Source organism: Scyliorhinus torazame, chromosome 3 (assembly GCF_047496885.1).
Source record: "Scyliorhinus torazame isolate Kashiwa2021f chromosome 3, sScyTor2.1, whole genome shotgun sequence".
Taxonomy (NCBI): domain Eukaryota; kingdom Metazoa; phylum Chordata; class Chondrichthyes; order Carcharhiniformes; family Scyliorhinidae; genus Scyliorhinus; species Scyliorhinus torazame.
This window is the reverse complement of record NC_092709.1, coordinates 262,346,994-262,362,981: the sequence shown is the minus strand read 5'-3', so window position 1 is coordinate 262,362,981 and position 15,988 is coordinate 262,346,994. Positions and strand designations below refer to the sequence as shown.

At 44.0% G+C, this 15,988-nt stretch overlaps 1 protein-coding gene across 2 annotated transcripts; it reads right to left on the bottom strand.

The window, feature by feature from the left end:
* Positions 1 to 1,057: 1,057 nt before the first annotated feature.
* LOC140409083 (cryptic protein-like) lies at positions 1,058 to 9,905 on the bottom strand. 2 transcript variants are annotated; one of them, XM_072497180.1, is made up of 6 exons: positions 9,234 to 9,892; positions 9,070 to 9,128; positions 8,784 to 8,948; positions 6,253 to 6,367; positions 5,378 to 5,484; positions 1,058 to 1,721 (listed from the first exon to the last, which is right to left on the bottom strand). In XM_072497180.1, the coding sequence occupies exons 1-6, from the start codon at positions 9,254 to 9,256 to the stop codon at positions 1,600 to 1,602; spliced, it is 591 nt and encodes a 196-aa protein (XP_072353281.1). In that variant the 5' UTR covers positions 9,257 to 9,892; the 3' UTR covers positions 1,058 to 1,599. The 2 variants fall into 2 exon arrangements, with proteins under 2 accessions (XP_072353281.1, XP_072353282.1); XM_072497181.1 differs by lacking the exon at positions 8,784 to 8,948 and having other exon boundaries at positions 9,234 to 9,905.
* Positions 9,906 to 15,988: the final 6,083 nt, after the last annotated feature.

The window sequence follows — 15,988 nt, the reverse complement described above, 5'->3', positions numbered from 1 at the left end:
CCCAGCGCTGGAGGAATTTTGGTAGGGTGTAGCGAGGACGGTGTCGAGGGTGGTAGGATCCAGGGTCAAACCGGGCTGGGGGCTCGCAATATTTGGGGTTGCAAAGGAGCCGGGAGTGCATGAGGCGAAAGAGGCCGGAATTCTGGCCTTTGCGTCCCTGGTAGCCCGGCGAAGGATTCTTCTTCAGTGGAAGGATGCGAGGCCCCCAAGCGTGGAATCCTGGATCAACGATATGGCGGGGTTTATTAAATTGGAGAGGGTGTAATTTGCCTTAAGGGGATCGGTGCAAGGGTTCTTCAGGCGGTGGCAACTGTTCTTGGACTTCCTGGCAGAACGGTAGACAATGGTCAGCAGCAGCAGCAGCCCGGGGGGGACGGGGGGGTTCTATTTTATTTTTGTTTGTCTACACTGGGGGATCTGAGGGGGGTGTATATATTTGCTATGTGTTAATTTGGGGTGTTAATTTATTATTTATGTATAGGGGGGAGGGGGCACTGGGTTGTTTTGTTTTGTTTTGTATTTAATTCTATTGGGTTCCTTTTACATTTTGTTGTTGATATTTTGTGAAAACTTTAATAAAAATTATTTTAAAAAAAAAAAAGATTTTGTGTGCCATGGTAAAGTATTTCCTAGTGGACAGGATGGAATGAGAAAAGATATTTGAATTCTAAGAGATATAGGTGCATGTCAATCTCTAATGTTGTACCGTTGTCCAGAATAGATATTGAAGAAAAAGATTCTGGCCTGCAGCATTCATGGTGAAACTAAAGATATTTCTTTCATAAAAATAAACTTACAGAGTAGCTTGAAGACTGGAGAAGTAATGGTAGGCGTGGTAGAAACCTTGCCCTTTCAAGCATTCAATTCATTCTAGGGAATAATATAGCAGGATTCAAGGTGGTAGTAATGCCTACCGTAGTTGAACAGCCAATAAACAGCCAATAAAGAATACCATCACAGAGAAATTGCAAACCCCGCATCATTTTCCATCAAATCAATGGATCAAGCCCAGATCACCAATAAAACACAGATAATTAAGAGCAATTATATACTGGCATAAATAGATTTATTATTATATTATGAAATATCATACCTACAACAGGAATATTTACAACTTAAATAACACTCTAAAAAAATGATTTTTGACAGACAACTTCCAACAGTTTAACAAGTTAATTCCTTGAACAATAAAACTAGAAAAATAGTGATACCACTCACCAAACTGTAGCGTTTTTAATCTGCACAAGGCTGTTTTGAACAATTCCCTATATGCAATATTGTGCGACTGTATCATTGCAACACTCCCATCTTTTGGTACAGTTACTGACCCACCTACTGTGATATATGACTTTTGTGTCTTACGTAAAAGGTGCACAGGCAGACCTCCTTCCCTCTCATAAATTCTTATTTCATGACAAAACCGTTACAATGCACTGGAAAATTATTGGAGAATTCCATTGGAAGATAAAACCACAAATCGATTTTGCACATTAACTCACAGCATCTTTTCACAGGCAGGAATAAATTCCCTACATTTCCCCAGAACATAACTAAATGTACTACAGTGTGTTTCCAGTTTGTTATGAACACACACTGTGTTCAAAATGATACAGTGGTAAGTAATATCCCTGGCAGCAGCAAATATCTCATTGGTAGCAGCTGGGAACCATCTGAGAGTAACTGGTAATATCTGAGATCTTCTTTTAGGGCTCTTTTAATATCTGAAGTATAAAGGAAATGAAAGGTTAAGCACATAGGAATTAATATTCCAGCCTAAATATCAAATAGAAGTAAACTTGCTAGTGTTACTTTGTGCTCTTTTACATTTCATGTTGAGTGAATGGAGCTCCAGGCTGCAAATGCTGTGCATTATTCTTTACAATTTATGTTTGCCTTCTGTTGCCACTTTGTCTGAAATTCCAGTAGAAGGCAAAGGCTCATGATTGGTTGTTAGAAGATTTGTGATAGAATTTGCAATGTTTTATTGTTGGAGGACAGCAAAGCCTCCTGGAAAGACCCACAAAAATGGCACTAAATCTCCAGGATTCTTTTTTATTGGAAGGTTTTGACCCTCAATTCCAGAAGGTGATAATGAATGCTGAGAAATGTTTTTTCAGCAGAATGGGATCTTGTCCAAATTCCTCCTCTCTAGTTTAAGACTTACTGAGAAGACAACATAGCACTCCCAACATGGTTGAGTTTACACAAGCAGCTATGTAAAGCAGGAATTGTGTTGTCCTTTTCAACTATGCATAAGTGGAGTCCACAGGGGTCTGTGCTGGGGCCTCAGCTTTTAACAATTTATATCAGCGACTTAGATGAGGGGAACAAAGGCATTGTAGCTAAGTTTGAAGATGACACAAAGATTAGATCTGAAAATATGTTGTGAAGAGGACACAAAGAAGTTGCAGATGGATATAGGTAGGTTGAGTGAGTAGGCAAAAATCTGGGGCAGATGGAGCATAGGAAAATACGAAGTTGTTCACTTTGGCAGGAAGAATAAAAAGGCAGAGTAGTACTTAAATTGAGAATGGCTGCAGAGTTCCGAGGTGTAGAGGGATCTAGGTGTTCTAGTGCATGAGTCACAAAAAATTAGCATGCATATGCAGCAAGTAATTAAGGAGGCCAATGGAATGCTACACGAGGAATTGAACATAAAAATAAGGGTGTTATGCTTCTGTTAGACAGGGCAATGGTGAGACCACATCCTGAATATCGTGTGCAGTTGAATACTGTGTGCAGTTATGGTCTCCTTATTTAAGGAAGGTCCTAAATACGTTGAAGGCAGTTCAGAGGAGGTTTACTAGATTGACACCTGGAAAGAGCAGGTTGGCTTATGAGGAAAGGTTGACAAGACTGGAAGGGGTGGATTTACAATGAAACACACATTGCCTAGGCACTGGCAGGCCCTCTGTTGTACCGCTAGACCCGGTACTGGAACACTCACAGTCAGCTGGAGTGCACATCAACATGGCCAGGCAATTAGCAGGGCATCCAATCAGAGGTTGATTACTTCCTACATTTGTCTTGGAGACCCCAGATGAGCAAGGTGAGAATAGGAGAGTGTGAGGGGATGAGGGGTGGGGGGAGACTGAGGTTGTGGGAGATGGGGCAGATTGTGAGGGGGTTGCAGGGGAGGGAGAGTGTGTGAGGGGATTGGAGGGGGGATGGAGAGTGTGTGAGGGGGTTGTGGGGAAAGGGAGAGTTTGTCAGTGCATTTCAGGGGAGGGAGTGTGTGAGGGGATTGCAGAGGGAGGGAGCGTTTGTGAAGGAGCTGGAGGAAAGGTAGAGTTTGCGAGGGGGTTGCATGGAGGAAGAGTTGTAAGGGAGTTGTAGGGAGGGAGTCTGTGAGGGAGTTGCAGCGAGGGGGTAATTGGTGGGGGGAGAGTACAGTGGGTACTGTTTGAAATCCATGATTAAAATCACAATTTCATAGTTCGAAGATGGATCCCATTTTTGCAGAGCCAGAACCTGATAAAAGCATGGGATCTACTGTGAAAACGCCCGTTCTTTCAGGCACTTTATTAGCTGCCTAAAATCAAGATAAGTTTTTTTTAGCAATATGAAGTGGCGCTATCAGTCTGGCAGTCGAAAACACAGAAAGATTAAGGTGACGCAAGAGGCTGAAGTTAGCAAAAATGTTTGACATTTTATGTAACAAAGCTTGATTAAATAGATTTTGTGGCTTCCGCTTCTGCGCTCTGTGGGCGCGAGAGTGGATGGGGATGGGTGAGGTGGGGGGATGGGATGACTGCAGTTGGCCGGGGGGGGGGGGGGGGGGGGGGGGGGGGGCAAACATGGAAGATTAGCACAGGGCCCCACTAACTGTAAATCCATCCTTACAGACTGGGCTTGTTTTCACTGGAGTTTCGAAGAGTGAGGGGTGACCCGATTGAAATATACAAGATCTTGAATGGTCTCAATGGAGAAAGGATACTTGCTCTTGTGGGTGAGTCCAGAACAATTGGGCACTGCTTTAAAATTAGGTTTCCCTTTTTTGGACAAAGATGAGGAGAATATTTTTCTCAAAAGGCTGTGTGCCTTTGTAACTCTCAAGGCAGTGGAGGTAGGGCCATTTAATAATTTTAAGGCGGAGTTAATAGATTCTTCTCAGGCCAGGGAATCAGAGGTTATTGGGGGGTAAATGGGAATGTGGAATTCAAATCACAAACAGATGAGCCGTGTTTTTTTTGAATGTCAGAGCAGGCTTGAGGGGCTGAATGGCCTACTTCTGCTCCTATTTTATATGTTCATATCTTTTATATCAGGTTATTGAAAGTGAATAATAGATATAAGAAATTGAAAATAGAAAATGTTAAGAACCCCATAAGCACAGAATTCATGTTAATAGAGTATTCATCTAAGCTTTTCGTGGGAATTTGAAATTGCCCCTTTTTTAAAAATGGTATTGCTTTCTCACAGTTACAAAGCCAATGCACAGAGTGGACAGGGAAAATCCTTAATCCATTTCCTTAGTTGCTCCCAAAACCAATTCAAATTCAAATTGAATCCAATTCACCGTCACCACAAGAGAGACACACTAGATCCAAGGTGACAAGAATAGGCATTGCACCTGATCGCATGCTTGATCCTAGGTTTGATCTTAGCCAAAAGGCCGACAAGCGCATTTCTCCAGATAAGGTGTTGCAGCTTTTAAAATTCCAACCCTCCATTAATATATTTACGGTCAGGTAAGTATTTTCTTTCAATTCTGCATCAGTGGCCCTCTGGCCAGTGCACTCCGTACTACTAACCCTTTGCATGACTTAAAATTAGAGTGGAAGTGGAAGAATTTAAGATTTTATAGTTCATATTTTAAAAATACATGCAAGTATTGTGCTGCTTCTGACTTTCTGGGATGATAATTGGTGAGATTCCCCACCATTGACACTTGGAAGTGTTAGGCCTTTACTCTTTGTTCTGAGCCTTTACTAGGGGAAGGATCAAACCTCTCTACCATGTTAATTCCTTTAATTATGCTAAACAACTCAATCAGATTACATCTTAATCTTCCTTTCATCTCAAATGAATCTAATTTGTTTACACGGTCCCTCATCATAGACAAGCCGATTCATCTAAGGGTTCATCCTCATTTCAATGGACTCCCTCTAAGACCAATATTTCCTCCTATGGTGAGGCTGTTTTAATGAATAACAGCTTCCCTATAATCAAAGCCAAAGCTTTCTACCATCGACAGCTTTCTCACTTGCTTAGACATTTCCATTAGTTATTAGTGAAGACTGATGACTTGATTCTGATCATTTCATGGAGCAATGATATTTGTTTACCCTGGTAATGTATATTATTATTACTACTATAAAATTTTACACTGAAATTTTTATAAGATCCAAGTTACAAGACATTGACTATTTCTCACCACAGTCATCGTGAGATTCCTGAATGCAGTGCAAAATTCCATAGCTGCATCTACACCAAGTACAATTTTGGGGTATCCATGCTCCCTCAGGAATCTTGCCACAGTTCCTGTCAGAGATAAAAAGGAGAGTATTCAGTATAAACTACCTATACGCAACTACTGGATACAGGTTAATGGCTCCCTCTCAGGATATCAGATGTTAACTAATTTCTCCTTCCATTTTTTTCCCCCTGTAGACTGATTCCTGCTGGAGTATGATTCATACTTGAGGTAGTCCTGGGCTACCTCGCGCATATAGCCTGTATAATCTATAAGCCCAAACAGCAATTGTCAGCAAACATTATACCAGAGCCTGATATTCTCCTCAGTAGACAAACACATATGCCCTTTCCAACAGAACCAGCCATATAGCAATCGGAAGCAAATAGCCCTGTTTATTTCTCTCCTCCCTAGCCAAGGACAATTAAGGATAAATTGTAGGATAAAATTGCTGGTCAGATCACTCAGTTCAAACCTAGGCATTCAAATCTATTGCTGTTATCCACTGAGCCACCCAAACAGGCTATTAGATCACTTAGAGGCATTCAGCAGTATTAATGCTAATAATCAATATACATTACAAAAGCATGTTTTCATAATAAACATACCACTATTAGCAAATTTTAGGTTTCAATTACATAGAGCGTAAATTAAGTAAGATCAGACACCAAGGGCTATTTTAGGACTGAGGGTGGGCTAAATTGGATAACAGTGGGATCTCTGCCCCTCACTAGGGCGGAAGTCCTGCCCTCAGAAACTGCTGCTCAGTTAAACTTCGTCTGTCAGAAACTGGGATGATTTCACTTCTTAAATCCAGGCAGCACAACTGATCTTACCTGATGCGTTCATCATATTCACAGTTTCTCCCCAGGAAATATTTAGGGCAAACACAGAAACTGCCAAGTACGCATGTGCCTCCATTCTGACAACAATTCCTGTTCAACCTGCTACCTGGAGAAAGAGAAATAAATCCTAAACCATTTGAAAAATAAAACAAAACTAAAGAGTCCTTTATCTCAATATTTGAAGTGGATATTTTAGGTATTTGATAAAGCTAACACAGGTATAAGATTTATTTTAGAGATGTTAATGATGGCTTGTATATGTGTATATATAACACTTAATCAAACACTTGTAGTTTAAGTTTGAACCCCAATGGCTGAGTTGGTAAAATACAATGTGGAAATGAGGCATACAGATTATAGGTATTTTCACATTGACATTTGTTTGGCTCAGATGACAGGAAAATTGCATCAATGCATTGACAGGGTCGTTACAAATTGCCCCAGAGCACTTGATTGGACAGATAGAGAAATATATGCCAATCAACATCTGGTGAATACTGATGAAAACACACATCTGTGAAAGCTAAGTGAGGCATGCTCTGCAAGGTCAAATAAACCAATATTAAGACGAGCAATTGGGGCCAGTGACTCCCTTTTAGGAAGGAAGAAACTATGAGCATCAAAATTAGAAAACGTCATGATGAATATTTACTGTTGGTGAACTAGGAAATTTAGTTCAAACGATGGCCCATGTAACATGCAGACTACATCCCTTGCACCCTGGTTCACAAAGCACATGTGTAATTTAGCTTTATTTGCACTAACGTTTCTCACTGGCTGTTTAAATTTCGTTGATCTGAAGATTTCTAAAGAGCTCTTCGGTGTCAGTCCTGGCTTGATAGTCTCACTCTTAACTCTAAATCAGAAGGTTGTGCATTCAAGACCCACTCCAGATACCTGAAGACATAATGCAGATATATACTTCAGTGCAATCCAGATGGAGGTGACTTTCGGATGGGATATTCAGCTGAAGCTCCACCTGCTTTCTCAGAAAAGATCCCAAAGCATTACTCAAGGAAGAGCAAGGAAGTTCGCCCTGGTGTGCTGACCAAAATTTATCCTTCAACTAACAACACTAAACATATTGGAGATCTCCCTTGGACATAAAACCAAAGGTTTCACCTGAAACAATGCCTATTTCATCAATGTCAAGGTGGATCCAAGTATACTGGCAATCACATCAGAGTACACCCAATATTAAAATTGACATTAATCAACATAAACAATCAGGGTGTAATGGGACAATAGCCACACCAGGTTATTTCCTCTTTGTGCCGTAAAAATTAAAAATTTCAACTCAAAAGTTGTATGAAAGGTCAGTGACATAAAACATCAACTCTGTTTGGCTCTTCACACCTGCGGCCACAGCTGCTGGATGTATCCAGCATTTGCTGTTTTTATTACAATTGGAGGGTACTCGCATTTAAGGGTCAGAGGTCTGGTCACCTTTGTGGGCAAGGATTACTTCGATCAGATAACAAAATAGCAAGGATAATTGGGCGTACAGCAGATGTGAGCATAACTCACAGCTAAAACTGCATGATTTATTAAGGTACGTAATTTGATTGCTTCTGGATTGCAAGTGCGGACGCAACTCCAGGCTACAATCTGATCACGCATCTCATTGGACTGTTTGGAGCAACTTGCCTTTCCCTACATTACAGCGGCGATTACACGTCAAACATACTTCAGCGGCTGGCTGTGAGCTGTTTTGGGGATGCCCTCAGGCCATGAACAGCACTCTAACACACGCAAAACCTTTTGTTTCCTCGCAGTTAACTCATTGGTGGGGACATTCTATATCAGAATAGCAACACCAGTTACTGGGGATCACCCCTCAGACATGCATATTTAAATTAAACGTTATCAGGGCCAAGGCCGGTTCGATGGTGAAGACCAAAAAAGCCGGACAACTCCAGATCCAGCAAGTTCTCAAAAAGTGGATAACCTCAAGAGCCTCCCGATGTTCAAAAGTCAATTTCACACAAGGCCTCCCATTGGCGGAATTCATACATTTAGGAATGCTATTTGTCCTACTGGGGAACTGGGACCATTAAAGCAAGTTCCTTTCTATTCTGTAAAGTTCTATGTAGATATATTTTCGGATTATTATCAGTTATGGTCCCGAATTCAGAATGGATGCTCTCTCTCCTCTGAAAGTCGTCCCTGGCCCAGCAGGGGTAGTCCTTGATTGGAAGGCAATAAAAGCAAATGAGTGTGGTGTGTTTACTTAGCAAAGGCTGGTTTGTTTGGATAAGGATTAAAGAAACGAGGAGAGATTATTGAAGATTTAATTCATTACGGGTGGGAGAGGGGAACTGCCGAACGCGGGTCAAGTTTACGATTTCTGCCCGGGCGTTGCAGCTTTGCCTCCAACAATATTTTAAATTTTATTTAAAAAATCTCCAGCAATGAAGAAGTGACCGGCTACCGTTATTTAATAAATATGCGTGTTAGTGGCTGACAAATAATCTCCAAATGCTGTAACTTTGTACAGTTGTACTCAGGTCTGTTGCTCTTACTGTCTGTCAGTCCAATGAAGGGGATGATCGCTCCGCCGTGTCCAGACTTGCGCTCTTCCGCCTGTTTGTTGAACTGATTGAAAAGGTTTAAGGCGGAACCGTGGGGTTTCCCCGCCGATTTTGAAGTATCTCCGCCTTCACAGTTTTCACCTTCACAGCCTGAAACTGACCAAGACACATCCGCGTGAGTATTCCCGGCGACCGCCAAAAGGAATGACTCAATCTTAGTGAATAACTTTGGCCAGCAGTTACCAAGCCACCGAATATCATCGTGTCCATCACTTACCAGCCCCGATCTTTGCCGTCTGCAAGGTGAACAGCACCACGGAGAAGAATCTTTCAAAACTGTTTGAAAATATAGGAAAATGTGAGTTAATTCCCCCGACCACAGCTCGACACCGAAACTTTGGAGATCTGACCCCGTCCAACATGCTGCAAAGCAACACTTACCGAGAGGTCCTTCCAAATTGCATTTTCCCCCCTCCTCCTCCTCGGCGCCCGGCTTTGAAATCCAACAACCGCTTCAATTTCACCAGCTCTGTTCCAGCAGCAGCCGCTCACGGCGACTCCTCACCTCCTGCCTCCCCTCAGCTTTCGGTAAACCCGGGCACCCCCGAATGCCCGCCTCCTGGCTCGAATCAGGGTTTCCAGTGTTTTATTTCAGATTTTTCACCACTCGGTGTTTAGCACCTCGTCGTTCAGATGCGACATCATTAAACCAGAAGGTTCTGAGCAATTGGGATTGCTCGATTTTGTAACTGAGGGTTGACAGGGGACACATTACGGGGAGGGGAGGGGTTGGGGATGGAGGAAGGGTTCACACTGCACCGCCCCAACAACAGGCCGATGTGATCAAATGTCCCGCTGGTTGCGGTGACGTTTGGGGGAGTTGCAGATCTCAGCTGGGAAACTGCCGCATTCACAGCCACACGCGAGGACAGGTATAACATGATCCATCGGGGAGCAGATTGTCGCTCTGCAGACGGTTGCAGTTTTATTATTTTCTACCCCCGCCCTGCAGGTTAGGTCGGAAATGGGAGCGGAGTTTACACTCGCCCTGCATCTCCTCCCGACCGTCTGGGTGAGGGCGAGTGGCAAAATAAGAACGTTTAAGTAGGTCTGCCACACATCATTGGTCAAACCCATCTCAGGACTTAGGAGCAGGAGTTGGCCATTCGGCCCTTGCAGCCTGCTCTGCCATTCCAGGTGATCATGGCTGATCTGGTGGCGATCTCAATTCGACTTTCCTGTGTGCCCCCCCCCCCCCCCCATAACCTTTGACTCGTTTGAATAACAAAAATCTGTCTAACTCAGTCTTGAATGTGTTCAATGACCCAGCCTCCACTGCTTTCCGAAGAGAATTCCACAGATCCTCCCTGAGAGGAAAACAAATCTCATCTCCGTCCTAAAAGGAGACCTCACATTCTTAAACAGTGTCCATAAGACCACAAGACATAGGAGCAGAATTAGGCCACTCGGCCCATCGAGTCTGCTCCACCATTCAATAATGGCTGATATGTTTCTCATCCCCATTCTCCTGCCTTCTCCCCATAACCCCGGATCCCCTTATTAACCAAGAAACTATCTATCTCTGTCTTAAAGACACTCAGTGATTTGGCCTCCACAGCCTTTTGCAGTAAAGAGTTCCATAGATTCACCACTCTGGCTGAATAAATTTCTCCTCATCTCTGTTTTAAAGGATTGTCCCCCTAGTTCTGGTCTCCCCCTGCAAGAGGAAACATCCTCCCAACATTTAAATAGTACAGTGTTCTCTATACTTCCTTCCAAAAGTGAACATGTTCACATTTTCCCACATTATATTCCATGTGCCAAGTTTTTGTTCCCTCGCTTCACTTATCTATATCCCTTTGTAGACACGGGACCTCCTCTTGAAAACTTATTTTTCCCATCCATCCTGTTGCCATCAGCGAGTTTAACCACCACACATTGAATCCCATCATACATTCGGTCCCTTCGTCTAAATCATTGATATGAATTGGAAATAGTTGATGCCCCAGCACTGATCCCTGTGGTACTCCATTAGTTACAGCTCGCCAACCCAAAAAGGCCTCTTTATCTCTGCTCTATATTTGCCATTAGTGAACCAATCCTTTATCTATGCTATACCAAGAGCCCTAGACCATGAGCACTTATTTTTTGTCGTTAGCTTTGGTGTGGCATCTTATCAAACGCTTTTTGGAAATCTAAGTGCACCTCATCTACAGATTGCCCTTTAACCATGTTGCTTCATCAAATAACTCGAATAATGAAGTAAGCACAATTTTCCTTTCACAAAACCATGTTGAACTCTGGCTTATCCCATTATGATTTTTAAGTATCCTGCCATAACCTCCTTAATAATGAATTCTGGCAATTTTCCTATTGCAAATTAACTGGCCTATAATTTCCTGCTTTCTGTCTCCTTACTTTCTTGAATAAAGGTGTTACATTTTACCTTTTCTAATCTGATGGGGTCCTTCCTGTATTTAAGGAATTTTGAAACATTATAACCAATGCCTCTACTATCTCTGCAGCCACTTCTTTTGCGACCCCAGGATGCAGACCATCAGGTCCGACTTGTTTGCCTTTAGGTCTAATATTTTAACCCAGTATCTTTTCCCAGGTGATGGTGATTGTTTTAAGCCCCTCCCTCCCTTTCACCTTTTTATTTTCAAGTATCTTTAGAAGTTTACTAGATAAGCATAAGCGTTTTGAGATTTAGCTGAATCCCTCATCTTCACAGTGATCACTGAATTACTTGCAAACGTATAAATTACTCACGAGGACAGGCCAAAATGTACGCTGTTATATTCCTAATACATGTCACCCAACTGGTCCTAAAAAGACTAGCATATACACAAATCTTGATTTATTTTGCATGATTGAGTTTTCACCATCATTAAACAAACAGATTATAAAATTAACCATATCGATAATATAAACTTAGGTAAGGTAATGAACCATAGTGCACAAGGGACCAGAGCTATCTCCCTCTTTTAGAGAGAAACAAGTGAGTACATAGTTTGAGGGGCACCACGCCACATCAACCATGATGCAAAGCATGGAGGCAGGCCCCCAGCAACTACCACAGTTTGTACAGGAATTGAACCCACACCATTAGTGTTGTTCAGCACCATGTTCTAGCAACTGAACTAATCAATCCCCACACAATGTGAAAAGAAATTACTACAAGTTGTTATTGATTTCAAACACTCCTAATATATCCCCGGGGGTACTTTAATATCCCCACTGTAACTCACAAAATAATAAAAATGAACTCAAACACATTTATATAAATGTATTATGTTACTTAGTGTGAGAGTTGTATAGTAAACAGCATACTATTACTACTTCACATCAATCTGGGGTGTTATAAATCATTAACTCTTTCCATTGATTATCTTCCCCTCACTCAACACAGTTGGGAAGAAAATGTGTTCAGGCAGGAGGTTTGCATTCCACTGAATGCTATCTTGTTTGTTGCCCAGCTCTTGTTAGTTTATCGAAGTACGTGGGATGAATGTCATTCAAAACTCCCATCCAAATTAGGCTGACCGAAATATTTTGGGATGGCTCAGAAATCATTTTCGCCAGGCTTACTCCTGGGGTGGCGGGACTGACATATGAGGAGAGACTAAGTCAGTTTGGATTATATTCATTAGAGTTTGGGAGAGTGAGAGGGGATCACATAGAAACTTGCAAAATTCTAACACTAGACAGGGTAGATTTGGAAAGAATGTTTCCAATGGTGGGGGAGTCCAGAACTAGGGGTCATAGTTTGAGGATAAGGGGTAAATCTTTTAGGACTGGGGTATGGAGAAGTATCTTCACCCAGAGAGTGGTGAATCTGTGGAATTCACTACCACAGAAAGTAGTTGAGGCCAAAACGTTGTGTAATTTCAAGAAGGAATTAGATGTAGCTCTTGGGGCTAAAGGGATCAAGGGACATAGGGGAAGGTGGAATCAGGGTATTAAACCTGATGATCAGCCATGATCATAATGAATGGCGGAGCAGGCTCGAAGGCCGAATGGCCTCCTCCTGCTTCAATTTTCTATGTGGGGAAATGTGAAGCTGTCCACTTTGGGAGGAAAAATAGAAAAGCAGACCATGTCGGCATTCTGAGAGAGTTGGATATCCTTGTACACCACCATTAAAAGTTTTTTTTGGAAAATCTTTTTATTGGCTTTTCTCATATTTATAAACAGTTGTTACTTATATACATTGCATTTTTCTTGCCTGCGCTAATTAGTTTTCTTTTACAGAGAGGTTTGTTTTGTCCTTCATTTGACTAACTGTATGTACTGCCCTCTGGACCGGCCTATGATATCCTCTCCCCCCCCCCCCCCCCCCAATGCTGGCCTCAAACAGGTTTTGGAACAGGCCTACGAACTGCCCCCAGGAAGCCTTCCTCTGACCCTCGGATGGCGTACTTAATCTTCTCCAGGTGGAGAAATTCCGAGAGGTCAGTGAGCCAGTCTGCAGCTTTGGATAATGCTGCTGATCGCCAGTCGAGCAGGATTCTCCGGCGTGCGATTAGGGAAGCGAAAGCAAGGGCGTTGGCCCCCTTCCCCATGTGTAGCTCTGGCTGCTCCGATACCCCGAAGATTGCCACTATTGGGCATGGCTTCACCCTCACCCCCACAACCTTAGACATTGCCTCAGAGAAGGCTGTCCAGAACCCTCTTTGTTCTGGTTTTCCCTTCCTTTTCCGTCCCCATGTCTTTCATTGCGGTTGCGTGTGCTCCTCCCCCAGCTTGTTCGCTCTAATGAACTCATGAGCCGCCGCTGGGGTGTTAAAATACAGCTCTTTCCCCTCAAATGTTACCCAGAGTTTGGCCGGGAATAACATCCCAAATTTTACCTTGCTTTTGTGCAGTGCTGATTTCGCCTTGTTGAATTCAACCCTTTTTTTGGCCAGGTCCGCCCCAATGTCCTGATACACCCTTATGGTCGTCCCTTCCCACATGCTCTGTTTCGTTTACCGGGCCCTCTTTAGGATTCTCTCCTAGTCTTGGACCCGGTGCAGTTTCGCAATAATTGCTCTGGGCTGGTCTCCGGCCTTGGGCTTGGGTCGGAGCAACCTGTGCGCCCTGTCTATTTCCGGTGGGTTTGGCAATACCTCTTTTCCCACTAGCTTGCCCATCATTTGGGTGGTGTAGCCTGTTGGGTCTCTGCCGCCCTCTATCCCCTCTGGCAGACCCACTATTTTAATGTTCTGCCGTCTGGACCTATTTTCCTGGTCCTCCACTTTCTCTCTTCGGCTCCCCTGGGCCGTTACTAACCTTTTAACCTCGGCTTCTAGGGTTATCACCCTGTCGCTCTGGTCCGAGGCGGCCCTCTCCAACTCCAGAATAGTTTTTTTCTGCGCCTTCACTTCCCCTTCCAGGCCTTCGATGGTCTGCTGCATTTTATGCGTCGTCTCCTTCATCATTGCTTGGAGCTCCGACCAGAGCGCCTCCTGGTCGCTGCGTCCTGCTCACGCTCAGCTGCTTGGTTCGCCATCGTTTTCCCTTTCAGGCTCGCCTGTACTTCCGTCTTGTCTTGTGGGGCCGCCTGCCTGCGTGTCCACCTCTCATGCGCCTTACCCTCGCTGCTGCTGCTGCTTGAGTCTTGCTGTCCCTTCACCTTGTCCCTTCTTTCATCCAACCATCTGTCTGTCTCCCTTTCTTTCCCGCTGCTGTTCCTTCCCCTGGGGTTGCTCTCACTTCCTCCGCTCCTCTGCTCTCGCTGGGTCTGCCTCGGACTTTGGGTTTCGCTTTTTTTTTTGTTGTGTGGGGGAGCTTGTTGTTGGTGACCTTCCTCCCTTCCTTTCTTTCTCTCTTTCCTTGTCTCTTTATTTATTTACTTTTATTTTTCCCCCTTCTTCTTCCCTTTTTTCCCCCCTTCCTTCTCACTGGGTCAGGAGTGTTTGGGAGAGATGTTTCTTGGTGTGGACCGGAGTCCCTCTTTTTCTCGTCGCTCACCATGTGGTTGCTGCCGGTCTGTTGCGGGGTGGGGGGGGTCACCCCCTCTCTCTCTCTCCTGCTCGTTGGCTGCGCTGACTCAGCTCCCGAGCGCTTGAGTGAGTCTCTGGCTTCGCGGTCCGGGCTGCCGCTTCTCTTCTGCCATCCACGGTCTGCCACAACCATTAAAAGCTGACATGCAGGTACAGCAAGCAATTGGGAAAACAAATGATGTGTTAGCTTTTATTACAGAGAGATTGGAGTGTAAGAGTAAAGAAATCTGACAGCATTGGAAATTGGTGTTGAGGTGTTGAGGGGAAAGATGTTCTGAGGAAGGATGTATTAGCAATTTTGAAAAACCTGAGTGTCGACAAGTCCCGTGGGCCAGATGGGATATACCCAAGGATTATTTGGGAGGCAAGGGATGAGATTGCAGAGCCTTTGGCTTTGATCTTTGGGTCCTCGCTGTCCACGGGGATAGTGCCAGAGGACTGGAGAGTGGCGAATATTGTTCCTCTGTTCAAGAAAGGGAATACGAATGACCCTGGTAATTATAGGCCAGTTAGTCTTACTTCTGTGGTCGGGAAGATAATGGAAAGGGTCCTGAAGGATAGGATGTATGACCATATGGAAAGACCTGATGTGGAGATGCCGGCGTTGGACTGGGGTGAGCACAGTACGAAGTCTTACAACACCAGGTTAAAGTCCAACAGGTTTGTTTCAATGTCACTAGCTTTCAGAGCGCTGCTCCTTCCTCAGGTGAATGAAGAGGTATGTTCCAGAAACAAATATATAGACAGATTCAAAGCTGCCAGACAATGCTTGGAATGCGAGCATTAGCAGGTGATTAAATCTTTACAGATCCAGAGATGGGGTAACCTCAGATTAAAGAGGTGTGAATTGTGTCAAGCCAGGAGAGTTGGTAGGATTTCGCAGGCCAGATGGTGGGGGGTGAATGTAATGCGATGTGAATCCCATGCATGGTCTCGCCAATGTACCACGCTTCGGGACATCCTTTCCTGCAGCGTATGAGGTAGACAACGTTGGCCGAGTCGCACGACAATCTCGTCTACCTCATACGCTGCAGGAAAGGATGTCCCGAAGCGTGGTACATTGGCGAGACCATGCAGACGCTGCGACAACGAATGAACGGACATCGCGCAACAATCACCAGGCAGGAATGTTCCCTTCCAGTCGGGGAACACTTAAGCAGTCAAGGGCATTCAGCCTCTGATCTCCGGGTAAGCGTTCTCCAAGGCGGC

What these genes read in the sequence shown, in the direction of transcription:
- LOC140409083 (XM_072497180.1), bottom strand. Translation starts at nt 9,256, where the DNA reads ATGCAATTTGGAAGGACCTCTCG. An exon ending in CAATTTGGAAGGACCTCTCG is followed by an intron (nt 9,129 to 9,233) that starts GTAAGTGTTGCT and finishes ATTTTCAAACAG; the next exon opens with TTTTGAAAGATTCTTCTCCG. An exon ending in CTTCATTGGACTGACAGACA is followed by an intron (nt 6,368 to 8,783) that starts GTAAGAGCAACA and finishes CTCTTTCTCCAG; the next exon opens with GTAGCAGGTTGAACAGGAAT.